Source organism: Phocoena sinus, chromosome 1 (genome assembly GCF_008692025.1).
Source record: "Phocoena sinus isolate mPhoSin1 chromosome 1, mPhoSin1.pri, whole genome shotgun sequence".
Lineage (NCBI taxonomy): Eukaryota > Metazoa > Chordata > Mammalia > Artiodactyla > Phocoenidae > Phocoena > Phocoena sinus.
The window spans coordinates 9,152,836-9,179,631 of record NC_045763.1 but is presented as its reverse complement, the minus strand read 5'-3'; the positions used below and the strand labels follow the sequence as shown (position 1 = coordinate 9,179,631).

Genomic DNA, 26,796 nt, shown 5'->3' with positions numbered 1-26,796 from the left:
TTCCTTCCTTGAGAAGTCTGACACACTCAGGATCCAGATGCAGGAGTATATACGCTGCAAGCCTCCCACGTGCCAGGAACTGGTACAAGCAAGAGAACTGGAACTTGAGTGTTAGCCTCCTCTCCCCCACCCAAGGCCACAACCATGCACTTGACACGGGCTCTTCTACCTGATGCTTTTACATCTCACCACATGTACGCCACAAGCAATACAGGGTATTGCTGGGAGGTTTTAAAATTCACACTAACGCTCTCATGTCACGTGTGCCATTCTGCAACCAACGTTCGGGGGGAACCAACACTGACAGAAATAGGCCTGGTTTATTCATTTGAACTGCTGAACAGCATTCCTTAGAATGAACGGACCACGGCTTATCTGTCCGCCCCCGTCTGACTATGAGGCTGTTCCCGGTTTTCCACAGCTTCAGCCACCCAGCATCCCTTGGCCCCAGAGCACAAGCCCCTTCCCCGGAGGCCCATGTTCCTTCTTCCAGGGCTCTCGCCACCTGACAGAGGACTCCTAATGCCTGTTCCCCCGCAAGAGCAGGACCTGAGTTCACCCCTGTAGCTCCAGCATGTGGCAGGCACTCAGCTTCTTTGGATGGACGGATACAGAACAATGGGGGGAGGGGACCGTGCACCAGGCCTTGACCTCTTTGTGCCGGGGACGAGCCAGGATGGCCTGAAAGAGCCCAGGTACCTGGGGTCCAGTGGTCAGTGCCATCCCAGTGGGAGTGGGGTAGGGCCCTGGCCATGGGATCCTTGGAGCTTCTGGACAGGTGTCCCCGTCTGCTCTGAGGCCAAGACACAGGGTCTGCCAGGAGCAGACCGCCCCTGGCCCACTGACCCAACATCATCACGGGCTCAAAGAGCAGCCCCGCCGACAACCTCGCCATCACGCAGGGAGCCCTCCCGAGGGCCAGGCACCGTACATCTCAGCTGCACCATCACTGTCTGGGCAGGCATTAGCCCTCCTCCAGCAGACACGAGCGTCTGAGGGGCACACAGTCAGGGGCAGGGCAGGATTCAAACCAATACCTGAGCCATCCGAGTTCAGAGAAATGGACACCGATTTGCCGCAATGGACAGTGCCCTCCTCTGCTGGGGCCTCGGCTGGGCCGGAGCTGAGCACAGAGCAGGCCCAGCTGGTCGTGAGCCCCTGCTTCCTCCTGTCACAAGAGGATGGGCACCTAAGGCCTGGTGCCCTGGGGATTCGCCGGAATCCTCCCAGGAATGGCAAGTCCAGGCTCCAGCCCTGACGGGAGATTAAACGTGGCTCAAAACACACTCAGCTAGAGGATCCCCTGAGCTTTAATGCCACAGCTCTGAGAAGGGCAGCTGGAGGCTGTGGCGGACCTCTGACGCTGCAGACACCATCAGCCTCCAGTGATGGGGTCCTGGGCCCCAAGTGACTAGGCAGTGAGTAGCCGTGGGTCCTCACCCCTGCACTCCTGGGGCTTAGTGTGACCAGAAGCTCTCAGAGCTCCTGCGGGAGGGCTTGGCCAACTTCGGGAGAGGCACGGGGCAGGGGCATCACTGGCTCTTAGAGGCCTGGCCCCGCCAGGCTCAGGCACGGCTCGACCCAGGGCCTGCACGGAGCAGCTAAGGGTGGGGGTGACAAAAGCGACCACAGTTCCCAGCCTGGCGCCAGTGGGATGCCTGGGAGGGAGGAGAGGCCTCGAGGAGTTTGGGACAGGTGTGCACAGGGGCTCCTGGCCTCTCAGGGCACTTGATTCAGGCAACCCCTGAGATGGGGAACCGGAAGGCACATCCCACATTAGTTCTGAGAAAGGTGGGGGGACGGGAGCGCCCCGAGGATGACATCCAAGGCACCAAGGAGGTGATGCAGCCTCCTCCCACCCCTCCCCACAGTTTGTCAAACTGGCCCCCAGGCTGGGGCCAGGTGCAGCAGGGCTGGCTTCAGTATCCTTGCGGGACGTGAGCCCTGCTCTCCAGGTCGGCAGGGGCTTCTGGAGAGTCAATCGTCTGGTAGGCACTGTGATCCTGTGAAGGTCCAAGGAAAGCTAGGGGGCGGGGGAGATGGGGGGAAAGAAAAAATGAAGGGTGAGGACTTAGGACATTCCACAAGGCCAAACCAACATCCCCCTACCCCTCGACCAGAAAGGCCAGAGCTGGGCATCCCAGCAGCCCCAGGCATCAAGCCTTTAGCATATATTATTTATTCAATCCTCCTGTAACCCTACAGAGCAGGTTTTTTATTGTCCCCACTTTACAGATGAGGAAACTGAGGGTCACAGAGATAAACTGACTCGCCTGAGATTATAAAGCTTGAAGCAGAGGACACCAGGGTTCAGACCTAAGCAGCGCGACCCCAGAGACGGGGCTTGTAGCCATTATGCCTCAGTGGTTCTCTGAGCAGCACATGCTCAGGAATCTGGCCAAAGGACGCCCAGCCCTGGGCCCACGGGCTCCTTTCCGGCTCCTCTCCCGGACAGAGCGGATACAGCGTGACTGTTTCCAGAAGGCCCCAGAGCTGGCACAGTTGCAGAGCCCAGAGGGTGCAAGGCAGGCGGTAGGGCTCTCAGTGCCACACCCCTCACTTCCATCTGCACTCTGCACATCTGTCCTGTGCTCCTGAACGGGCCCCAAGGGCCCTGGGCCTCAGTTTCTTCATCTGTCTAATGGAGGAACGTCACTGGCTCCTCCCCGCCCCCGGGCAGGCCTGGGCAGTGCTGAGGTTGCCCAGGGTGGGCGGCCCCGGGCCATTCCTGCCCTTAGCCCAGCAGCTCTCCCAGCAGGTCACGGGCCACTCTGGGCCTCTCTTCTCAGAAGTGAAAGGTGGAAGACCACACCTCTCTCCACCTCTCTCAGAGAGAGAAAGGAGGTGAGAATGTGCATCAGAGAGGGCAGGGGAAGGGCCAGCACGAGAAGGGGTACAGCTCAGAGAGGCCGTGGGAGCGGGCAGCGGGTCTGGGCTAAGGGAAAGCGCCTGCAGTTCAGGGCTGGCTTTGGCCGGGGCCCCCACGGCCTAGGCCTCAGCACCACCCCTCCCTTGGCCACCCAGACCCCGTATGCGGCAGGAGACGGGGGTTCCAGCAATGGGGCTGGAGGGAGCTGAGAGGGGAAGCTGGCCCTGCAGGTGCCTACAAGCCTCGGGCCACAGACTGCCCAGAACTGCCTGGGGCACTGGATCACGCCCAAAGCTGCACCCACGTCTGAGCTGACAGGGGAACCTGGCACTGTAGCCTGGTGCCAGGGAAAGGTCATAACAGGTGGGGGCGGCCAGGGGGACCCCTGGGCTCCTGCAGCAGAGACCAGAAACTTGCACACGGTCCAGCCTGGCTCCCAGAGCCCACGCCAAGCCCCGCCCTGCACCTCGAGCCCTTCTCTCAGGGGGCAAGCTTGGCTCCCTGGGGCCGGGGCTGGGGGGCGGGCAAGGTGGAGACCAGGGAGAGGTGGGGAGATGGCAGCATGCCAGCACCTGGGCCAGCGAGAGGGGAGTCGGGGAGCTGGCGGGAGGCGCTGGCCTCACCAGCGTGGAGGAGGTGCTCACCCCCGCGCTCCCGGTGCATTTGGTAGATGAAGCAGCAGGAGACCGGCTTGAGGAGCGTGCTGACGATGGCCATGCCGGCGCTGAAGCGCTCTGTGTCCGAGAGGCTGGCCCTTGGGTAGAAGATGCTGATGTGGACGATGTCCAGGAAGATGGTGACCACCAAGCCACCCAGAAACTGCAAGACAGGCCGGGCGCAGGGCCCAGGGGCGACCACGTGTCATCCGGGTCTACGAGCCTGCTGCCCCCCTGTCCCACCCCCTCACTCTCCCACCATATACACCAGGCCGGAAGCTCCACTTGTGCCCTGCTGTGTCCTTGGGGTTTGCTGGACAACAGTTCAAGCCAGCAGGCAGGACACTGTGGATGAGATGCCCGACTGGGGGCTGTGAGGCCGCGAGCAGTGGTGTGGGGCCAGACCACCTTCCCCCACCTCCTCTCATCCTGAGGCCGCGACGAGGTACAAGACTTGAGTCCAGAGCCTCTGAGATGGAAGGTCCCTCAGAATTCACTTGCTCCATCTTCACCACCAGAGAAATCCCTTCTCAGCCATCCCGAGAGGCCGGTGCGGGTGCTCACGGCCATCTGGGTCTGAGCGGGTGTCGGGAAGCTCCCCCGTGGGACAGTTCAGCCAGACGGTGTCCACTCTGACCTCACAAGGTGGTGGAGTTCCCTCTTCACAGGCCTCCGGGCCACATCCCTCCCTATTAGGAGGGCCCTAGAGGCGGGTTACTGGCATGTGCTCCACTGCCCTCGGGGAAGGGCCAGTCTGGGACACCGGTGGGAGCCCACGCCATGCCCCTCTTGGGGAAAAAATGAGCAGACTCCGGGCTCTCTGAGCCAGGCAGGCAGGGAAGCAGGCCAGACTAGTGAAGGTGCACATGGGCTGGTAGCCTGGGTGGGCTTACTTAGCAGAAAGTGGAAATGGGGAAAAAAGAAGGGAGAGGAGATTGGACGAGTGAAGGGGAAGACGGAGCCGGCCCCACGATCACCCTCAAGCCAGTTCTCCCCCGGCTCACCATACTTATGGCGTCGATGGAGTCCCGCTGCACGACGGCCCACACGCCCAAAGCCAGGATGGTGAAGTTGGACCACGCGTAGGCGCCCGGGAACACGATGCAGCCCCTGCGGGAGAAGGAGGCATCTGAGTCAAGTCAGGAGGCGGCCGCCGCACAGGTGCCCACCCCTCCCACAGGTCACCTCCTAAGGCTCTCAGGTCTCAGGGCCCCTACGAGCAGAGGCCACAGTCCATGGCCTTGTTCCTTCCCCCCACGCCCCCGTGCTCCAGAAATGTCAGCACATCCCACCGCTCTGCCTCCCAAACGGAATCTGGCCACGTCCCTCCAGGTCCAAACCACCATCCTCTCCTACTAGCCTCTCCCCACTGGTCTCCGTACTTCCACTCCTGCCCCCTCCTGGCCATTCATAAACAGCAACCAGTTAGGTAAATCAGGGGACGTCACTCCGCTAAAAGTTCTCCAACAGTTCTCTTGGAATAAAGTTCAGATTCTTGACCATGGCCTATGGGGCCCTGTGGGATCTGGTGACACAGCACAGCCTATACCTCCCATTCATTGCCTTGCCGTCCCCTCTACCCTGAACACTTGGTCCCTTTTTGTCATTTTAGCCTCACCTCAACTGTTAACTCCAAGACTCCTTCTCTGACTGCCCCATTTCAAGTACCACCTCACCGCTTCCTAACACAATGCCCACCCTCTTTTATTTTGTAGGGTATTGCTACTAACTGAACTGTTTACTTGTTTGTCAACTCAAAGAAAATAATAGTTAACCCAGAGCCCTTACTAGTACCTGGCACAGTTATAAGTGCTTTAAATTCGCTCATTTATGTGCATTTGTCTTAACAACCCCAGTAAGGAGGCACTATTGCTATCCTCATTTTACAGATGAGGAGACAGAGGCACAGAGAGGTCAAGTAACTTGCTGAAGGTCACACAGCTGCTAAGTGGCAGAGCTGGGATTTAAACCCAGGCAGTCTGGCTCAAGAGGCTGCGCTCTTATCCACCGTATTCGCTCAGCTTGGATGGCCCCAGCACGCAGTGGGGTGCCTCACAAATTTGAATGGCATTCCCTGAAGTGTACCATACGGAAAACATGTGCAAAGCACTTAAGTGTAGGGCACAACGAGGCTTACTCAGAATAAGTAATCTCATGTTTTGGTTCTGAGAAAGCAGGCCTCACCAGCTCAAAATCTTGGGGAGCGTGACTGAGAAATCTGGATTTTGACTCCGCTCCTCGAGGTCATTAACCATGATTATCACTGTTCCCATTATTCACACCCGTTAACGTGTGCACTGCACTTCCACAACTGCAAAACGCACACGTGAGCTCAATGGTCTCCAGTCTTGGTTTGGCAGAGAAATCTCCCCAGAAACTCAACAGCTAAAGCAGACGGTAATGATGAAGATCCATCCTGAGGTCCTCAGGCCTCCCTTGTGCAGGCCTGGGCAGTGTCCAGTGAGCAGAGCATTGCCATGCTTCTCTCTCACAGCTCCTGAGTGGCGTGCTTCCTTGTACCCATTTTACAGATGGAAACCAAGGTCCCAAGAAGTGGAGTCACTTGGTCAAGGTGACCTGGCTGGAATATAGCAGAGCCAGGACCTGAACAGGGTCAGTCTGAATCCTGAGTCTGCCGTCTCTGGGCAGGGGGTGTGAAGTGAGAGTGAGGGTCCACCTCTAAGCAAGTGACCTCACCCCTGTGTCGGGCGTCTACTTGCTGAGCCGCTGAGCTAACCCCCAGAAGGCGCCCAGCCTGGCAGCTGGCCTCTGGACACCCTCAATGAAGGTTAGCAGTTTTACAGTTTCAGAAGTTACACTTTCACCTTCCGATGACCTTACAGGACAAGTGGGAGGGTCAGTAATGCTCTCACTTTATAGGTGAGAAAATGACTTAGGGGGTTTAAGTGACTCACCCAAGGTCACAGACACACAGAGCTCTACCTGACATCCACCCCAGCACTGTATAAGAGACCGGCCACCAGGCTTCAGCACCTCAGACCCCCCAGATGTGAAGGCCTCGGGGAAGAACTAGAGGGATGACAAGCCCAAAGGGCTCGGGCAGTGTCTGGAGGAAGGTTGAGCGGTTGGTACTGCCCTGGGCTGTTGCCTCCCTGAGGATGAGGGCTCGAAGCTCCTAGGGCAGTGATGGCAAAGGCCTCTGGGTACTGCCTGCCCCTCTGACATCCTTGGAACATGGGGAGCTTGCTGGTGATGTTCTTGACAAAGGTGCTATTTAGTCTTGGGACGGGCTGGGAGACGTGGACAAGGCCCGTGAGACACATGGATGCAGAGCCAGGACACACATGGACAAGACCCCAAGGAGACACGTGGACCCAGATCCTGGGAGACAGGTGGACATAGAACAGGACACTCAGAGAGTCACTCACCAGATCGCCAGCAGCCAGTGAACCAGGAGGATCACCTGTGACACACACAAAAGAGGGAGTGGGTGGGGAGGAGATCTGTGAATGTGACCACCATGGTGGCAGGGGGGTGGGCAAGAAAGCTTATGGAGCCAAAAAAAAAGAAAGCTTATGGAGCCAGAAAACACCGGAAGCCCCCACCTAGCACCTAAGAGGGCTTCAGCAATGTCTGTTGAAATGAAACACCACCAACAGTGACAGAAGAGAAGGTAGAGAAGGAGGAAGAGCACAGGCCAGGCGACGCTGCCACGTCGCCCTCCCCACTCCCTCGGGGCAGCTGACACCTACAGCCCTTCCTGCTTCCAAAGGCGGGAGGCTCCTTTGGGGAACCTGGGAATCTGCTCTGGAATCAGAGAAGCCTCAGTGGGAAACTGGGGTGGGGGGGAGCTCAAATGAGGCTGATTTCTTAGGACACTGGAGCTGGGGTGCCGTGTGGGGACGGGGAGATGCCGGGTGCGTCCAGGAAATGGGAGAGCAGCCCGGTGGCAGAAGACCAGAGGGGAGAGGTGGGCCTTGAGGGCCTCGGCAAGGAGCATGGATTTCAGCCCAAGTGCACTGAGGGCTTTTCTGCAGGAAGGTAACACGCTATGATTTGTTAAGAAAAGAAATCCCCCTGGCTTTTTTCTAGAGTTCTGCGCTATCTCACCCTTTTTGTTGCCCCATATGTCCTTCAAAGACAGCCCTCTTTACTGGAGCTGGTCTCTATTCCTGGTAATCCAAAGGGCCCTGATTGCAAAGCAAGTAAAGAAGTAAGGAACAGATGCTACAGGGAGGACAGGGCAGCTGCCAGCTAGAGCTTCCAAAGAAGCAGGAAACTCGGAGCTGGTGCTAAAGGGGACGCAGGGACCAGCCAGGCAAAGGAGAGGGAGAGCGGGGTGTCCCAAAGTGGACACCCGGAAGCACAGGCAGGGACGCAGGACCCAGAGCCCCGAGGAGGGGGGGGGCGCTGAGGCTGCGGGAGGCCAAGAGCCCCAAGTCAGGAGCTTCAGTGGGGCCTGGTGGTCGGTGGGGGCCCTTGAGGGGGTTTGCTCCCGGCACTGAGCAGTCAAGTTGGGAAGGGGAAGCCAAGAGCCTGGGGCGGGGACGGCATGCTGGGCCCAGAGAGCAAGGGCGCACGGCCAGGATTGCAGTGGCTTCTGGTCTGGTGCAAGGGGCTAAGGAGAGGGAGCTACCTGCAACAAGGAGCTCTGGCTGCGTTTCTAGAAGGGTTACTATTTATGGCACACCTGCGATGTGCCAGGCCCTGGGCCCAGCGCCCCACGTGACCTTCTCTGGGCCTCACCACAGTCTCTGGAGCAGATACTAGAATCATTCCCATTTTACAGTCAAGAAAACCAGGCTCAGAGGTAAATTCAGTTGATCGTGATTCCACTGATGGCAAAACTCAAATGCAACTGTAAGTATGACTCCAGAACCAGGGCTCCTCGCCTTCAGGCCGGATGCACGGCCTTCAGCGGAGAGGAGCAATTTGGGCTTGAGACAGACGCAGACGTTTTCCACGTGGGGGGCAGGTGACATCCGGGGCAGACGCCCGGGATACCCCACCTTCACCCCCAGTGCTCAGTGAAGTGAACAAAGCCCAGAGTATGGTCCACAGCGCCCAAAGAATCCCTCTTCCGGCTACAGAGGACTAGATCGATTCTGTAAGGACCAATGCACCTGACCTTACACAGGTCTTGAGACTCCGAAGAAGTTGAGTCCACATGACAGAAGGCTAGCTCTGGAAGGAATCTTTGCCATCACCTTCCCTCGTTTATTACCGAGTGCCTCCCACGCGTCAGGCAGCATTCTGAGATTTTTGTGCATAGGAACGCATTTCATCCTTACAATCCTCTGAGGTACAATTTTCCCCATTTTACAGTTGAGAAAACTGAGGCTCAGAGGTAAGTAACTTGCCCCAGGTCGCACAGCAGAGCCACGTTTCAAACCTGACTTAGCCAGGTGTTGTCCGACCCAGGGCCTGGGCAGATGTGCCCTCCCGTTACAAAGATGGGGAAACTGAGGCAGAGGAGGCCTAATCTTCTGAGGGTTTCTTTTCCCAGGGGCTGAAGAGGAGGGATCACACAGCGCTAAGTTTCTGAAACATGTACAGTTTAAGCCGGCATCGCTGGCACCTGCTTGGCCTCCACCCTGGGGATTCAAAGGTGAGCTAGGCAGATGCGACACTGGGCTGCCCTCCCAGACCTGACACCTAGGGTGGGCGGTAAACTGTGAACCAGGCCATCACCTGAGGAGTGTGGATTTCCAATGAGACAGCCTGCTGTGAAGGAGGTTACAGCGAAGGAAAAGGAACCTCATTCCGTATCAAGGGTGGCTTAGGAGGCTTCTCTGAGGGACGAAGGGGGTGAGCAGGGGTTAACCAGGGGCAGAGGGGAAAGAAGAGCATTTCAAGCAGAAGGGCCAGCACCTGCAAAGGCTCTGTGGCAGAAGGGAGCATGGAACATTCTGGAAACGGAAAAGAAGCCAGTGTGGCTGGAGTGGAAGAGGAGAGTGGAGAGGAGGGACAGGAAGCTGGGGGTGGGGCAGGGCTGGGCCTGGAGGGTGTGGGGCGAAATTCTGATCTTTATCTTATCTTTATCTGTCCCCCTCTGTCTAACAGGAAACCCTGCCCACAAAGGGGAAGGGACCTGTCAGAGGCCATGACACGTGGCCAGCCACGGTGGTCCTGGTGTCGGGTTTTTAACTAAGACAAGACATCAAGGAAGGAGCCACAGGAGAGGCAGCTCACGTCGCCACTCCGGAAAATCAACACCAAATCCATCCCTCCCTTGACTTCTATTTCAGAAACGGTCTTCATTTCCAAGTGCTCTGGTTCCCACCTCTAGACTGTGCACACTGCAGGTCTTTAATAAAGGGGTGCTCTTGGCCTGCAGAGCCCAGCTTTATCGTGGTAAGAGGAAAGGCTGAGACCCAGGGAAGCCTGTGGGGAAACCATTCTGTTTAACCTGCGGGATAAAGTTTTTCCTGGAGCCAGAAAAGCTTGTAATGTGGAGTGAGCACCTGCTAAGGTCCAAAACTAGGCCCTCTCTTTTGGGCAGAACAGAGTATAATCTGGAAATCCTGCAGACCTTTAGCAGACACACATCCCCTCGGTGTGACATCACTTTTGTTTTCTAAATATTTAGGAAACATAGCATTAGTGGATCACTTCTCTTCAGCCCTGGGAAAAGAAACCCACAAAGACTAAGCCTCCTCTGCCTCAGTTTCCCCACCTTTGTAATGGGAGGGCACACCCACCCAGGCCCAGAGGGGTCTAATGTGCAGGAAAACTCCAACAAGAAACCCAGCCAAGATTCTAAAAAATAGTGGCTATATGTATATGTATAACTGATTCACTTTGCTGTACACCTGAAACTAACACAACACTGTAAATCAACTATATGCCAATAAAAATAAAGAAAAGAAAAAGAAACCCAGCCAAACTGGCTCTGCCCTTCCTGACAGCCCTCATCTCAGCACAGAAGAACTGTCTGCTGGCACTGGGGGAGGTTTCTGGTAACCAAGGGGATACTGGGGATTCCCAGGTACTGCCATAGAGAATGAGGGAGGGAGGGGCCTGAGAACGTGCCTGGGCAGCCTGACCGTTCTGACTGGGCAAGAGGAAACAGGCTTGAGCTCCTGGACTCTTCCTATAGACTCGGCCCAGGGGGGCTGCCCCGCCCTTTCCACCGCAGAGACAGGCATCTGACGGTCACTGGATGCACCTACTTACTAACCGTAAGTACTGCATGGAACAGGCATCCAGAAACAGCGTCAACCACATCAACCCCTGCTACTGCGGAGGATCTGCCTGTCACGTGTCTACACTACCCTGAACACTCGGCCCATGTCTTCCTTACAACCGTCTGGCGTAGAGTTTTAATCCTGTTTTATTTATGAAGAAACTGAAGCTGTGAGAGATTAAGTAAATTGGCCCAAACGGTAATGCTTATAAACAAGAGAGCCCAGATGCAAATCTCAGGTCTATCTGGTCTGAGTTTTCCTGCTAATAAAAATGTGATGAAGGGGCTTCCCTGGTGGCACAGTGGTTGAGAGTCCGCCTGCCGATGCAGGGGACACGGGTTTGTGCCCCGGTTCGGGAAGATCCCACATGCCGTGGAGCGACTGGGCCCGTGAGCCATGGCCACTGAGCCTGCGCGTCTGGAGCCTGTGCTCCGCAACGGGAGAGGCCACAACAGTGAGAGGCCTGCGTACCACAAAAAAAAAAAAAAAAAAGTGATGCTACACCACCTCCTGGACCACTAGATCCTCCCCTTATCACCCTAGAAGGTAGGGTCTAATTTTATGCTCTTTTTATGGTGAGGAAACTGATAGAGATGTTTAGAAATCTGCTCCAGGTCACGCAGCTAGTAAGCAACAGAGTCTGGCTTTGGACAGAAATCTCTCTGGCCCCAAAGCCTGTGCTCTATCCACTGTGCTGGAAGAGCAAGGGAAGGGTGGATGGAAATGAGGAGGTTTGACCTTGAGAAGAGAAGGCTAAGGGGGAAACCGCAGGGTCCTGCGGACCAGGACTTAGACCCTTCGTTTGCCACTAGAGGGCCCACGGGAGTGGGGGTGGGACTTCCCAGGCGGGTGGTAGACAGACCTGAGGTCATCATACAGTTTTGTATTTTTTCAGCTTGCAGGATTGAACCTGTGCCCTTGGCAGTGAAAGCACTGGGTCCTAACCACTGGACCGCCAGGGAATTCCCAGGAAAAACATATTCTCTATATTAATCTGTATGGAGGGAATTCCCTGGCGGTCCAGTGGTTAGGACTCTGCACTTGCACTGCCGAGGGCGCGGGTTCAATCCCTGGTCAGGGAACTAAGATCCCACAAACCGCACGGCACGACCAAAATAAACCATAAACAAACAAAAACAAAAACACCCAGAATATATTTTCCTGGTCCTGTGCAAACACTCGGTGGCCTGTTGCATGAGGCAGCAAGATCCCCGAGGACCCCCGAGGGCTGAGGCTAGGGGACAGCACTCAGGGCTGCTGGAGAGCAGAGGCAGAGGTGGGCAGTGGTTAATGGTGTGGGCATTGCAGCCAAGTATGTGGATTGGACCCCAGCTCTGTGACTTAGAGCTGTGTGACCTTGGGCCGGTCACCTGAGCTCTCAGAACTGCTGCTTGCTCTTCTATACACTGGGACTATAATGTTTCACAGGGGTGTCGTGTGGCTACAGAGAGGTGGAGGGATGTGCGAAACATTCAATGCAATGCCTGCCAGGTAGTCAGCCCCCCAGACGTGGCCATCCTCATTACTACTATACAGTCAGCTTCCAGAGTTCTTAACCCTCACGCTACGCTACCCCCTGCACCCTCCTCCAAAGGGCCTTTCTCCCAAGACCTCACGAACCCAAGCCTAGTGCCTTCGAGACTTGTCACAGTGACATTCCTCCAGCTCAGGACTTGCCTCATGGGTGGGGCTGGGCTAGCGACTGCCCAGAGGGCCTGGGGCACTTGCTTCTGCTCACCTGGCACCACTGCCCACTCCAGCTGGGCTGGGCACAAGCAGGCATTGAGCCAATGCCCAAGGAATGTGTGAAATGAGGGGGTAGTGCAGGGCCACAGGGGTGCATTGCCCCAGCTCCCAAGGGGCTCTGGTCTCAGAACACCCCACTCAGATGGCGGTGAACAAGCATCAACGGCTCTCTCCACAGGGTGGCCAGGTTTAACAGCAAACACACAGAGCACCCAGTTATAATGAATAATTTGCTAGAATGTCCCAAACATTGCCTGGGATATACTTATACTAAAAAATTATTTATTGTTGATATGAAATTCAAATTCAACTGGATGTCCTGTATGTTACCTAGCAACCCTAGCTGCTCAGGCCCTCCCAGCACTTAGTTGTCTCTGATTGGTATCAGTTAAGACCCTCTGAGATATGATGTTTTCTTTCCCAAGTCAAGGGAAGGACCAGACATTTCATTCCGGGCACCCAAAGCCAGCACAGCTCACACCTGGGGTCGTGTGTGGCCTGTCCCACCCATGAAGTTGCTCCAAAAAGAGCCCCAAACAGACTAAGCCCTCCCCGGGGACAGAAAATGTCAAGGCAGAAGTCAGTCCTAACTAATTGGTGGCCAGGAAAGGACACAGCTTTGAAGTCTGACCCGGATGGATTCGAACCCTGACTCTGCCACTAAATCTCTGTGGGACCTTGGCAAGTTACTTACCTGGTCTGAGCTGAAGTCTGCTCATCTGTCAAAATCTCAGAAGGTTGATGTGATTAAATAAATAACCTGGCACACCACAGATGCCCTCCGAATGCGGGCTCCCTCCCCTCTCAATTCCTGTGGCTCTGTCCCTCATTTCATTCCCTCTTAGCAATTATTTTAGGCAAATCTCTAATTAGAGAAAAGGCGGTCAACATTAACCCCACACAGGCTGGAACAGAGTATGGACACCAACAAACCTTACTTGCCCTCATGTAAATTTCTTCCCAGCTAAACCTTCAATCCAAGTCCATTCCCTTGTTCCAGCCATCTCTCCCCCTAGCCGTTGACTGAAAGCTTCGGGGAGGTTTACTGAAGCAAGTATTAAGGAAAGTATCAAGGGACGTCTTCCCATATGAAGTCACAGCACAGACGGTGTCTAATAATCCAAATATGGATAATGTATTGTTCTGTAGTCATCCATCTCTTAGATTCCTTCAGTACCAGACACCACGGGTGCTAAATTCTTTGTCATGCGTGAGTAAAAGGGCATTCCTGGTAACTACAGTCTCGAAGGAAACTGCACTGAGACCCAAAATGGCAGGTTTGGTCCAAGGTTCATACGTTCCTGACCAAAGTTAAAGGCTTCAGCCTCTCAGTGGCAAACAGAGCCAAGAAGCACTGGGCTGGTGGGGCGGGGAGGAAAAAAAAGAACAGCCGCTGGCATCCTGACAGCTGAGGACACGGCTCAGGAAATGAAGACACCCCAGGAAGCTCCAGTGTTTCCCTAAATGCGCAAAGTTGGCGTTCTCTGCTTTTAAGTAACTTTTATTGGTGTCTGTGCTGCTTACGAAATAAAGACGTTGAATTTATAAACTTTGAAAAACCACTCGTCCGGGATCACAGCTTCGTCTGCCAACAAAGGAGGCTACCAGGTTGGCGTCGGGGGTGCAGGTGAAAGGTTTAGCCCCTCTCTCGGCGGAGGGGAGGTGGGCCGCCTCTAAGTCCCCCTCGGGCTCTCGGTGGGCCCCTCCCCCCCCGCGCCTTCCTCTTTCCCCAGGGGAATTCTGGGCGCACAGGCCAAAGCGAGCCTCAGGGGCCCGGCGCTCCCAGCTGAGCCGGTCTGACTCCGGTAAGAGTGGGCCTCTTCCCTCCCTTCCCTCCTCCAGTTTCCTCCCGGTCTTTTCTGCTGGGCTTCTGTATCCCTCTCCTTGCTACGGTCTATCCACCCACCTCCTTCTCACCTGGACTCTGTACGTTCTCTTTCTCCCTACCACCCCTCTTTCCCCAAACGCTCGGTCCTCTCACCTCTAAATTCCTACTTTAAAAGCGCAAACGCCCAACACGCTCGGGGAGACCCGCCCCGCGCCAGCCCGCCAGCCCGCCAGCCCCAGCGGCTGGGCCACCCCCGCCCCGCCTATTGCCACCTTCAGGTTCACGGCGGGCAGCTCCATCCCGACCAAGCTGGAGGGAACCTGCGCGACAACCGCGGGGGATCCTGGTCTACAAACTCGGGAAACAAACTTGCCCGGCTCCGCCCCACCCGCGGCCCCGGCTCCAACCCCCCCGGGGGAATGGGCACGTGGGTTGGATCACGTGACTGTTGCCCGGTTGCTAGGCGACGGCGTCCGGCTGCTAGCGCCTTAGTCCCGCAACTGCCCAGGTAGTTCCCGGTACCGCTGGAAAACATCCAGATTTGCGTCGCAAAGGGCACAATATCTCGCCGAGTTGAAGTCCCTGCAAGTGGGCTGTTGGGAGAACTTGGGAGAACGTCCAGGTACAAACTGCGGATGCGGCAACAGCTGTGTCTCGTCCCAGAGGGCACCCTCTCTCCTCCCTCCTTCTCCGGTGAAAGTGGACACAGTTGCGGACCTCAGAGGATCCTTGTGAGGATAAATGAACTAATTCATGTTGAAGAAAAAATGATTCTGACACTTGCTAAAATGGTAAGGAAAACTTATTCAAGACTACTGGGGCAGGGGTTCCACAATAGGGAAGGGAGAGATCAAGCCCAACTCGGAGAACCCCAAGGATAAGTGGGGGTTTATAGGCAAGCAGCAGAGTGAAGGGTCAGTGGATGGCAAAAGTATTACTACGAAGAAACATCAAGGATAGGGTGATTCTTGCTAACCTGACCTGACAGGATTCTTGCTAAAGGTAGGCCAAAGACAGACCTCAAAAGTGGGGAATGGGGAACTTGATCAGATATGGAGGGTGATCAGATATCAAAGGTCGGAGGGATTCTTGCTAAAACTGGTCTGTGCAGGATGCAGAAGGCTGGGTTGAGGCCTAGTCAAGAAGAGGGCTCAGAGGAGCCTAACTACAGTTTGGTTAAAGATACAGTCTTTGTCCGGACTTCCCTGGTGGTCCAGTGGGTAAGACCCCGTGCTCCCAGTGCAGGGGGCTGGGGTTTGATCCCATGTCAGGGAACTAGATCCCGCAGGCATGCTGCAACTAAGAAGTACTCATGGCGCAACTAAAAAAAGATCCCGCGTGCCACAACTAAGAGCCGGTGCAAACAAAATAATAAATAGCTCAATAAATATTAAAAAAAAAAAAAGATAGAGTCTTTGTGAACATAACGTGCCCAGAACAAATGCCTGGCACTTAGTAAATGGGCAATATACATAAAATATTGTTATTATCAATACATAAGGGGCCTATGGTTGGAGCCTTCTTGAGTTAACATACTTAAAGCTTCAGAAAAATCCACCTGGAAGACCAGCAGAAAACTTATAGTCACACTTGTCTCCAGAAGGAAGAAGGCTCGAGAAGATTCTACCAAGACACTGTCTGCCCCCCAGCTGTGAATGGAAGGGATGGAGGAAAGAAAGGGCTCTCCCACCTGGCATCTCTCTTAAAGACCATCCTCCTCCCCAGCGCATCCTCCACCCATAACCAGAGAACACTTTCATTTGGATAACTTCAGCTTTCATTTAGAGGGTCCGCCTGAGTCTGTCTGAGTGTTTATTCTTATTTCCAGGAGGGGAGAGGCCATGTGGAAACTTGAAAAACTGCCTGGGTGGGTCCTGAGATCATATCAAGACACATACTCTCTCCAGATACAAAGAAGGACTTTTCTAGGTGAGTGTGGGAACTTTTGCAGGGCTGCAGGGTCCGCTGGCCTAATTTAATGCCCCTTTTGGAGACACAGTCATCCAGCCGGGGGGGGCAGAACAGCACAACATCTGCCAGAGTAACCGAGAGCTGGTAAGCTTTAGGGACCAGACACTGGGTGGGATTGTTCGGGATTCAGAGCCCAGGGGACGAGCTGGACAAGAGTAGCAAGAGTCTGAGTCCCATCCTTGTCCACTTACTGGTTCAACTTGAGTAAGTCACTTTGCCTCTCTGTGCTTCAGTTTTCTGATCTGTAAAATGGGGATAATAATAGTATCTTCCTCAACGGGTTGTTAGGATTTGTTAATACACAAAAAATGTTTAGAGCATTACCTGGCAGACAGTAAGCACTCAATCAGGATTTGCTTCTATTTTGTTATTCATTATTAGTTAATTATCATTAATTATTGCTACCGGCATAGTACCTAGAAAAGAGGAATTCCTCAATAACTGGTGGGTATTATAACATTATTATCATATTATTTCCTTCTAAGAGATGTTCCCCATCCACCCCAGATCCTAGAGGTGTTTAATCCAAACCTGCAGGTGTGTAATAAAACCGTGATCACCTCGTAAGGAGAAAATGCAAAACAACTCCTGGGATTAGCGCTGACATTTTTAAAGTACTATTTTGTGGCAGACAGTGTGAAAAGTGCTCATAATAAATGTTCACAACAACCGCTGTGGTGTAGGTGCCATTCTCCTCCTGATTTACAGTAAGATGACCGAGGCTAAGAGGAGTTAAGACACTTGCCCAAAGGCACATCACTAGTTGGTATTAAACTGGGCTGGGGACCAAGGAGGTCTGGTTCCACGGCTGTCACATTCAGCCACTCAGCTCCACAGCCCACATCACAGGAAAATACAGCCCAGGCTGAGATGCAAAGGATGAAGCAAGGCAAGGAGGGGAAGACAGATTGGAGCCAGATAAAGCACAAGGCTGGGGCTGTGGAATGTCCCTGCAGCTCACACAGTGACACTGCATTCACCCCGACCAGCTGGGGCCAGAGGCACTCTGGGATGGGGGTGGGGCAGAGTGCGAGCAGACCCAGCAGAGGTGGGGAGGGAGCCCACAGGGAAAAAGGAAAGTGAAACTGTTCTTAAAGCCAGAGTTCCTGCCATGATCTATCCTGACTGTGGAAAGACAAGGGGACCCCCACAAGGTACATTCCACAAGGCTTTGGGGTCATATTTTTAGGGGGTACACTTCTGGAAGTCAAGTTTAAAATTTTCATGTCCCTCACCAATCCTGTCTGTCTCAGCGGAGTTTTATCTTCATACCTTCAACAAAGAAAATGACACCACACAGCAATGTGAATGTACTTGACATTACTGAACTGTACACTTTAAAATGGTTGGGATGGTAAATTTTATGTTATGTAGTTTTTTTTTTACCATAATTGAAGACAAAACAAAAAACTGACATGCAGAATGGATTCATTCAGTCATTAAGGGAATAGTTATTGAACACCTACTTGGGTGAATATCTAGGAATGGAATGGCTGGACCACACGGCACGTGTATACTTAAATTTTTAAGAAATCGTCAAACCGTTTTCCAAGGCCGTGGTGCCGTCCTATTTTTTCTTCGTAGCACTTGTCAATACGTGACGGTATTGCCCTATCAATTTACTTGTCACCTTGTTTATTGTCTGTCGCCCCATCTAGACTGCAAGCCCTAGGAGGGGCTTGCAACCTTGACACTCGCCTGGTGCATAGCAGGTGCTCAGGGAATACACCAGCCGAACCAGCACGTGTGCACCACTTCCTCCCATCACGGGCACCAGGGAAGACCTGCCACCCAACTCTCCGCTCGTCCTCAGGGTGCCACTAATATAGTCCAGGTTCTGCCCTGGAAGCCACTCAGTCAATGTTGTTGGTTATGCAAATGGCCGATGAAGCAACCACTGCCGTTTCTTCCCCATAGTTGCTTGTGTCCTTCAGATAAAGATATTATTTGGATCCCTGCTCTGCCTCGCCTCCTCCTGGCAGAGTGATCTTAAAGCTCAGGGTGATGGTGGGGATCCTGTGAGAGAGTTTACACAGCATGCCTGGCACAGCTCCTGGCACTTTGTAAATGCTCAGTAAGCAAATAGCTGCTGCTATGGGAAAACCACAGCATCTTCCAGCGTCTCTCAGGATCTCCTGGCCCCTGATAACGCCTGCTGAATTGGAGCAGCAGAGAAAGGCCCCTCGGATGGGGAGAAGACGCCCATAGCCCTTTCCTATGAGCAAAGCCTGGGAGATGGACCTCAGTGTTGCAGCACGCTGCCGCCTTCCCAACCTTGACCCCCTCAGCACTGCCACTCTGTATCTATGTGACCTTGGGTTAGTTGCTTAACCTCTCTGAATTGTTTTCTGCATCTAGAAAATGGGGACAGTGATAATCAGTCCTCAGGCAGTGTGAGGCACCAAGGAGGCACTGAATATGAAAAGGCTTTGAAATGATTTCCAACTGGCCTTTGGTCCACAGTGTACTAGACACCCAACAATTCTCATGTGACCCGGCCACTTCCTTCCCTGAGTGGGTACATCAAACTGGAAGAAACAGAGCAGAGAAAATAACCAAAACACCGTCTGAAAGTCACAGGCACCTGTGAGAGAGCAGGCCCTCCACAGGAAGCTCATCAGAGAGGGGCCTAGAAGGCAGAGCCGTGGACCCTGGGTGCCACCAGGATTCATGCTGGATCCGGATTCGATCTGGAGACCTTTCCTCCAGTGCTTCTTGGCTGGACCCAGACACACTGGCTCTGTGTTTCTTGGCCTACGGTCTGGCAGGATGGGGGAAAGCTCGGGTGTTGTTGGTCAGGGTTGTTCCTTGTATCTGAGGATGTGATCTTTTCTCTTTCTGTGCAAAGACAGCAGGAAAGGAGGAGCAGAAGTGAAGGAACCGAGTGGCACCCTGTAGGGTTAGAGTCGGGGCATCTCTCTTAGGCTCTCAGATCCTGTGGCCTGTTCTCCGGTTGATGCCAAAATTCTGAAAGTATCGGAGATCATCATGACTTGTCAGTAAGATCGGCCGTGTCCACACATCATTCACTCGGAGCCGGGCAAGGGATGTGATCCTGGGGAAGCACATGCCCAGGGGGCATTAGGGTGGGCGATTCTGCTCCTTTCCTCTTCCTGGGTTTTCTGGAGGAGCTTGGACATTGCTGGGAGGTGTGAGAGCCCCCTCTCCAGAGAGGCTTTTGTTTGTGTGACTGGTCAAAAGCGGGGGGGCTGATTCCGAAATACTTGTCCCGATGGCACAGAATTGGAACTTACGGCAGCGTCCACCACTAACTTTTATAGGCCACGGTCAGGCTCCTTAAATACTCCTCCTTGAGCCTTAAAACGCAGCCAGTAATTCCTAATGTTCCTGTTGCTTTGCCGCCTCATCAGGGTCCTATGAAAATCACTGCTGGGTGAGCCCCATCCTGGGACGGCCTTACCGAACACTTAGTGATATTACCCTGTCCCTCCAGAGGCCGGTGTGCTCAAGTCAGGCATCAGAAAACCCATCGGAATGCCCCGTGGACCCCTTGGTGAGCGTGCAAAAGGCAGAAGGGAAATTGCCTGTGCCCTGCCGTGTCCCAGGAAACAGTGGTCCTGTTAGACACCAGCCAGAAAGAAAGCGATAGAAGTGGCTGTTGCCCAGGACAAAGCCAGCCCCCCGCTGCATTCTAATTCTCTATCCTGTGGCATTTTCTGCCTCCATACTCCAGCAATCCTCTTTATTTTTATTGAAGTAGAATTGATTTACAATGTTGTGTTAATTTCTGCTGTACAGCAAAGTGATTCAATTATATGTTCAATTATATATATATACACATTGTTTTTCATGTTCTTTTCTATTATGGTTTATCACAGCATATTAAATATAGTTCCCTGTGCTCTGTTCATCCATCCTGTATATAGTGATTTGCATCTGCGAATCCCAAACTCCCAATCCAGCAATCCTCTTATGTCACCGTGTGTATGCGTGTGTGTGTGTGTGTGTGCGCGTACACGCACGAGTGAGCTCCCAGGCTGTCACTAAATGTGTGTTGACTGCCTCTCGCCTCCCCCTGCCTGTGCCGGTTCTGTCCCTCTGTCCCGGTTCTGTCCGGAGTTCAGGCTGCTGCCTCCTCTCCTCTGTCGGGCCTCCCATCTCTCCACATGGGTAGGTTGGAATTCCAAAGGAGGCATCTGAGGGCTCCGGCCGCGCCTTAATGATCGCTCAGAAACCCAGACAAGGCCAGTTATGGCTGCTGAGGCCTGCGGCCCCCAAGATACCTGTCTGCGGTGGGGTTTATCTTGGTGTTTGCTTTCACCCGCTGCCCGCCGCTGGCTCACCGCCGATGGCCTTCAGTCTCTGCGGCAGGCAGGAGAGATAAGAGAAGAATGAGGACGCCGTGGTGGGGCTGGGCAGGGTGCCTCCATGGTTCCACCAGTTGGAAAGCCCCTGGGAGGAATCCCGAACTCTTTCCTCTCTGAGGAGTCCCCCAGGAGGCGGCCTGAAGGTGAGCGCGTGGCCTTCGGCTCAGGCAGCCCAGGGCTGGGACCTGCCGGCAGAGCTCCTGCCCACCCTGCCAGATGGCCCTGACAGCAGCCTTGACGGTCCTGGGTGAGCTGCCCAGCCCTGTGATGGGCGGAGTGGTGTGGTTGGGGGCAGGGGTGAGGATCGGTGACCCACTCCCAGTAGGTGCTCAGTGAACTGCTGGCCTTTGAGAGGAACGTGGGGTTGGTGGACATAATCAGGTTTCAGACTCAGAGAGACTCGGGTAGGGTCCCTGGCACTGCCACTAAGTAACTGTGTCACTTTGGACAAGTGGCCTTTGTTTCTTAGTGCCTTAGTTTTCCTCCTCTGCAGAATGGGCTCTAACAATTTCCGGCTACACCAGAGGATGGGTGCCCCGTGCAGGGGACTCAGCTCAATAAACAGAGGTCGGGGTTTTCTTTGGATGAATGCATTTCCTCTCTAACCCTGGATTTCACTCTCTGCTGGGCGCTGACGCAAGGTCAAGGCTGGGAACACAGCGGGACAGTTCGGGACCACAATGTGCAGAACTGCCTAACCTGCCCTGCTGCACTGACCAGTCACCAGTGTGGAAGGAGCCCGGGTGTCCTGAGGCTGATCCAGTGGCACAAACAGGCGGGTTTCGGGATAAACCATTGTGAGGGGTGTGATGAAGGGAAGGGGCACCTCTGTTAGCCACTTGCTTACGTGGGTCCACTCACACCACCCTCCCCCACCCTATGCATCCCGACCAGAACTTCACGTCCAGACACTCCTCCGGGCACACCAAAGCACCCATGCCCACGTCCGTGACAGATGGTGGCCGCTGCTGCCACCTGATGCTAAGGCTAGCAAACAGACTGTGGAAGCCCAGTGCTTCGTGACACACCACAGACAATGCTACCACACACCCAGGTGTTGTGATCCAGATCTGGAGCTGGGGAGCCCAGCTCCAGGAGCCTTCCTGTGATGGTGAGTTTTCTCTGTCAACTTGGCCAGGCTGTCGTACCCAAGGATTTAATCACACACTGATCTAGGTGCTGCTGTGAAGGCATTTTGCAGATGTGGTCAACATCGACAAGCAGTTGACTTCAAGTAAAGGAGATGGACGTGCCAGAATGTGGGTGGGCCTCACCCCATCAGATGAACGCCATCAGAGCAAAAACTGCGGTCTTGGGGAACAAGAAATGTGACCTTGGGGCTTCCCTGGTGGCGCAGTGGTTGAGAGTCCGCCTGCCGATGCAGGGGACACGGGTTCGTGCCCCGGTCTGGGAGGATCCCACATGCCGCGGAGCGGCTGGGCCCGTGAGCCATGGCCGCTGAGGCTGCGCGTCCAGAGCCTGTGCTCCGCAACGGGAGAGGCCACAACAGTGAGAGGCCCGCGTACCGAAAAAAAAAAAAAAAAGAAATGTGACCTCAAGTGTGCACCATGAACCTTTGCCTGAGCTTCTGGCCTGCTGGCTGTGGCCCCTACAACAGCATGAGCCAACTCCTTAAAATATATCTCTTTATACAAATACATATAGAAAGAAGAGATAAATACAGAGACACGTAAAGATACATAAATATATTGGGACTTCCATCCACCTGCCAATGCAGGGGACATGGGTTCAAGCCCTGGTTCCAGGAAGATCCCACATGCCACAGAGCAACTAAGTCCATGCGCCACAACTACTGAGCCTGTGCTCTAAAGCCCGCGAGCCACAGCTCCTGAGCCTGCGTGCTACAACTACTGAAGCCCGTGCGCCTAGAGCCCGTGCTCCGCAGCAAGAGAAACCACAGCAATGAGAAGCCCGCGCACCGCAACGAAGAGTAGCTCCCCCTCGCTGTAACTAGAGAAAGCCTGCGCGCGGCAATGAAGACCCAGTGCAGCCAAAAATAAATAAATTTTTAAAAGAAGATACATAAATATAAATATTATATTGGTTCTGTTTCTCTGGAGAACTCTGAGACACCCCCAATCCAGCCACCTGATCCCCTGAGGGGCAGCACCCACACTGCCAGGAAAAGCATCAAAGTGACTGTGGCCTCGGGTTCAACAGGTCTTGACTTTTCACTTCAGACTGCTCTGACTCTCGTTAGCAGAAATGGGTTTGAGTTGACATCCCACGACAGAAGGGGTTTATAGAAGCCCAGCATGCTTTCTGCAACCACTGACCCCGGGATCAGCAGTATAGACTAGGAGTTGGCAAACTACAGACCAATGGCAGATCCAGGCCGCTGCCCTTTGGTGTAAATAAAGTTTGGTTGGAATACAACCGTGCTCGTTCATTTGTGCTCATCTATTTCCATGTTGTCTATGGGGGCTTTTGCACTACAACGGCCGGGTTGAGCAATCGGGACAGAGAGGGTGCGACTTGCGATGCCTATATGAGGGGGGACCTTCTGGGCTTGATTCCTGAGACCCATCCCCAGTGGGAGGTTTGCCAGCTCCCTGGGGCCTAAGCAGGGAGGAAAGTGAGTTCTCAGGAGGGTTTGGTGCAGTAGTTCTCAGACCTGGGGAATGAGGGGGGTGGTTATCAAACATGCAGATTCCCAAGCCCACCTCTGGAGATTCTGAGTCAGAGGCCCGGGTAGGCTCAGAAACCTGGGCCTGCTCCCCAGAGGAGCTTGATGCTGGTACCCCAGGCCCGTGTTATAGGAAACCCTGGATTAGCCAGTCCCTCAGTGGTGCCTGGGCATGGAGATCCCCACAGGTACACTAGGCCTTTAAGGGCTTCCCACACCTGTGGTTACCCTGGCCCCCAGGAGAGCCTGGACCCTACCTTGGCTTTAGGATGCAGAGCTGCTGAGAGCCATGACATAGCCTTGCTCTGATCAGATAGGCTTAGGGGGGTCTGGTCTGCAGAGCTGGGTGGTGCTGCCTGGAGCTGCTGGCTGGAGATAAGGGACGTCTTCCCTGGTGCTAAGCCAGGCTGCCCAGTTCGCACCCTTTCCCGAGACGGCATCGGAGCCTGCCCAGGCCTGGCCTCAGGCGGTGGTGCTTTGCTCTTCCGCGTTCTGCCCAAGCTGGCATCTGCTCGTCTTTGCACTCTGCCTGGAATGAGCCTGCCAGCCTTGTATGTGGCCAGCCTTGGAATCTCTTTGGGACCTTAGCTGCCCCAACTCTAAAATGGGAGAGAAAAATATGAAACTCCCACCCAGGAGGTCTGGTTAAAGGACCGTGATGCAGTCCAGGTGAGGGCAGAGACCCTGTCTGCCTGTTTACTGCTCAGCCCTGAGCAAATGCTCAATCCAAGGTGCGGAGTGAATGAGTAAGTAGCTGGAGAAATACCAGGCTTGGAGTCCCCTCCAAACACCCTGACAGTGCTCCCTGCCTGCACATCTCTGGAGGGGCAGAGAGAGACGACACGGCAGCTTATTAATCATCATCTCTTTATTTACGGCTCAAGAGAGCGCATGCAACAGGCCATCACAGGACTACAAGGGCGTAGCACCTCCTCCCTCCCCTGCTGCCCCAACACCTTAAAGAGGAACGACAGCCCCCACCCCCAGGGAAGTTCCCAAGAGTCAGAAAACCCAACGACTGAGGCCCCAGGCCCAGGTGCTTCAATTCATTTCCTCTAAAAATAAAGGCCAGTTCCAGCCCGGGAGACAGGGCCTCAGAGCCTGCGAGGTGGTCATTGCTGGTTACTCACTAGGCAAACTGGATCTCAGATTTGCCAACTCACATCTGAATGCAAACGCCCCCAAATCATCTAAATGTCCCTGACCGTCTGACAGTCCTGTCTCCCCCTCTGCATCCTAGGCCAACGTCTCTGAATCTTTATGGTGCACAAGCACGGCCTGGAGAACTTGTGGTTCAGCAGGTCCCGGCGGGACCGGGATCCCACATTTCTGCCAAGCTCCCAGGTCTTCGTTCCTTTTCCCACAAGAATGTGGAATGGACATTGACAGTGGGGAATTGTAATAGGGAAGAGCCTTTTGTATCCTATTACAAGTTAATCACTAAAGGGATATTGCCTATAAGCTCAAATTGTACACAATGGCCCATCTCTGGGAACCCTTCTTCCCAGATAATGAGCATTAAGCTAAAATACCTTTGTTTAGCTCACAAGAAACATTCTGGCCAGGCCCATCTGTGAATGACTGCAGGGAGGAAGAAATTAACACATCCCTTCTGGAGGCTGATGGGAACCGGGAAGTGTTTGACTTTACTCGCTCCCCTTATAGTATAAAAGGAGCCTGAATTCTAACTCTGGCAAGATGGTTCTTTGGGGCACGCGCTCCCCATCTTCTCGTTTGCTGGCTTCCCAGTTAAAGTCATTAGTCCTTGCCCCAGCAACAGCAATAACGACAAAAAAGGATGGAGGGACCAAAAAGCCTCTTGCTTCCAGAAGAGGCTGCTTGGCCTCCATCAGACCACCCGTCCTGACGTAGGGCTCAGAAAATACGCTCCCTGCAATGGAAGCCCCTGGCTCTTCAGACTGGCAAATCCTGTCACCCCTCCCCAGCACACACCCTGTTGTCTCCCGTAGGAGTGAAGGTCATCTTGAAGGTCATGGTGCACCTTTCAAGCCCATGAAACCCCCCCAATGAGTAGCCTAAATGGTTTGATCTTCTGGCCCCTTCCCGCTGTCTCTTCCAGCATGTATTTTTTCCCTGCTCTTCTGCTGTTTTATAAACATGTTCCTTGCAGGTTGCATATATGTTCACTGTCTCTCCAGCTGCAAAGCGGATCCCCTTCCAGGGAGCTGATGCCCACCATCTTGACATCAGATTTTATTGGATGTGTTGAATATGGCTTGAAGTAAGCATCCACTTGCAGCTTCTCAGTGGTGGAAGGGATCATGGCTTTGGGAGATGAATCGTGGCCCCGTGACTCCACAAGGGGCAGGTAAAGCTGTCACGTTCCCACGTGGCGTGGCTTTCATGTCCTCTGACCCTTCACTCATTCCCAGCAGGCTCAGGAGCCCCTCTTGGCATCGCCAGACAAATCCCAGAAAGGCAGCCTCATGGGAACGGTGGGTATCTCTGGGGAGTGGCTGGAAGACTCCCGCAGGAGGAATGCAGGGGTCACAGGTGACCGTCCCTGCAGCTATTGGTTTCCACTTGGCCTCCTGCTCGGCTCTTCCCGGCCCCGGGGGGGTGGGGTGGGTATTTTTAGAAAGTCCCCATCTTGTTGTTATTGCAAAGCCACTGACCCCTGCAGCTCTGCCTCAGTGGCCAGAATCTGTACATGCTGCCTCGGGCTGAGTCCAGAGCAGTTTTCCAAACCTCTTTGACCCAGAACCCCATCCCCTCTCTCCTAATGGAGCATCTCACGGCCCCCGTGTTCCAGGGGACACGCCTTGGGAAAGGAGCCTGAATGGCAACCTCTGAGTATGTGACGGATTGTTATCTCAAAAAACAGAACACCTACTAAAATCATCCTAAAAATAAATTAGCTAACACTGAGGGCTTCTTATGTGCCGGGCACTGTTCTGAGCATGTTACCAGGATTTTGTGTTTACATCTCACAGCACTCCTATGAAGGAAGATTTATTATCCCTATTTTACAGATAAAGAAATCAAGGCACAGAGATCTTAACTAAGTTTCCTAAGGTCACCGAGGTGGTGAGCGGTGTAGTAGGCCGTTTGTGGGCAGCTGTACCTGCGCAGTCAGCAGGGCGAGGGAAGGGTCTCGGGCCCAGTGTACATCAGAGTCACCGGGACGCTTTGCAAACGCACGAAGCCCAGAGACAACCCAGACCAATTAAACCAGCATCTTCGCAGGTGGGCTCGGGCATCGGTACCTTTGCAAGTTCCCCAGACTGTTCTAATGTGTGCAGCCAAGGTTGAGACCAGCAGATTAGAGCAGCGATCTGCAAACTGTGGCCCGGGGGCCAAATCCAACCCACGGCCTGTTTTTTGTGTAGTCTGCAAGTTAAGAGAGGTTTTTACATTTTAAAATGCATTTTAGAAAATCAAAAGAAGAATAATGGGTCTGTGACAAGGAACAATTACATGAAATTCTGTGTCCATAAACCATTTCATTGGAACACAGCCTAAATATTTATCTGGCCCTTTACAGTAACAGTTCGTTGAACCCTGGATTAGAGGAAATTGGCTTATGTCCCAGCAAAAGAAATTTAAGATAGACCAAGGAAGAACTTCCTGGTAGAGAGGTTT

The 26,796-nt window shown here is 53.9% G+C and overlaps 1 protein-coding gene and 1 long non-coding RNA gene across 2 annotated transcripts; one reads left to right on the top strand and one right to left on the bottom strand.

The window, feature by feature from the left end:
* Window positions 1–301: 301 nt before the first annotated feature.
* Window positions 302–14,620, bottom strand: AGTRAP (angiotensin II receptor associated protein). Its single transcript, XM_032626781.1, has 5 exons — window positions 14,520–14,620; window positions 6,915–6,949; window positions 4,530–4,635; window positions 3,514–3,688; window positions 302–2,023 (listed from the first exon to the last, which is right to left on the bottom strand). The coding sequence occupies exons 1-5, from the start codon at window positions 14,544–14,546 to the stop codon at window positions 1,920–1,922; spliced, it is 447 nt and encodes a 148-aa protein (XP_032482672.1). The 5' UTR covers window positions 14,547–14,620; the 3' UTR covers window positions 302–1,919.
* On the top strand, window positions 6,916–20,088 carry LOC116751222. Its single transcript, XR_004349210.1, has 3 exons — window positions 6,916–15,038; window positions 16,076–16,176; window positions 17,877–20,088. It is a non-coding gene; the product is annotated as an uncharacterized LOC116751222 (long non-coding RNA).
* Window positions 20,089–26,796: the final 6,708 nt, after the last annotated feature.

Excerpts from the sequence above, each read along its gene's own strand:
- AGTRAP (XM_032626781.1), bottom strand. The coding sequence starts at position 14,546 with ATGGAGCTGCCCGCCGTGAACCTGAAG. Across the intron at positions 6,950-14,519 it reads TGCCCGCCGTGAACCTGAAG|GTGATCCTCCTGGTTCACTG; the intron begins GTGGCAATAGGC and ends TGTGTGTCACAG. Across the intron at positions 2,024-3,513 it reads AATGCACCGGGAGCGCGGGG|CTTTCCTTGGACCTTCACAG; the intron begins GTGAGCACCTCC and ends CCCGCCCCCTAG.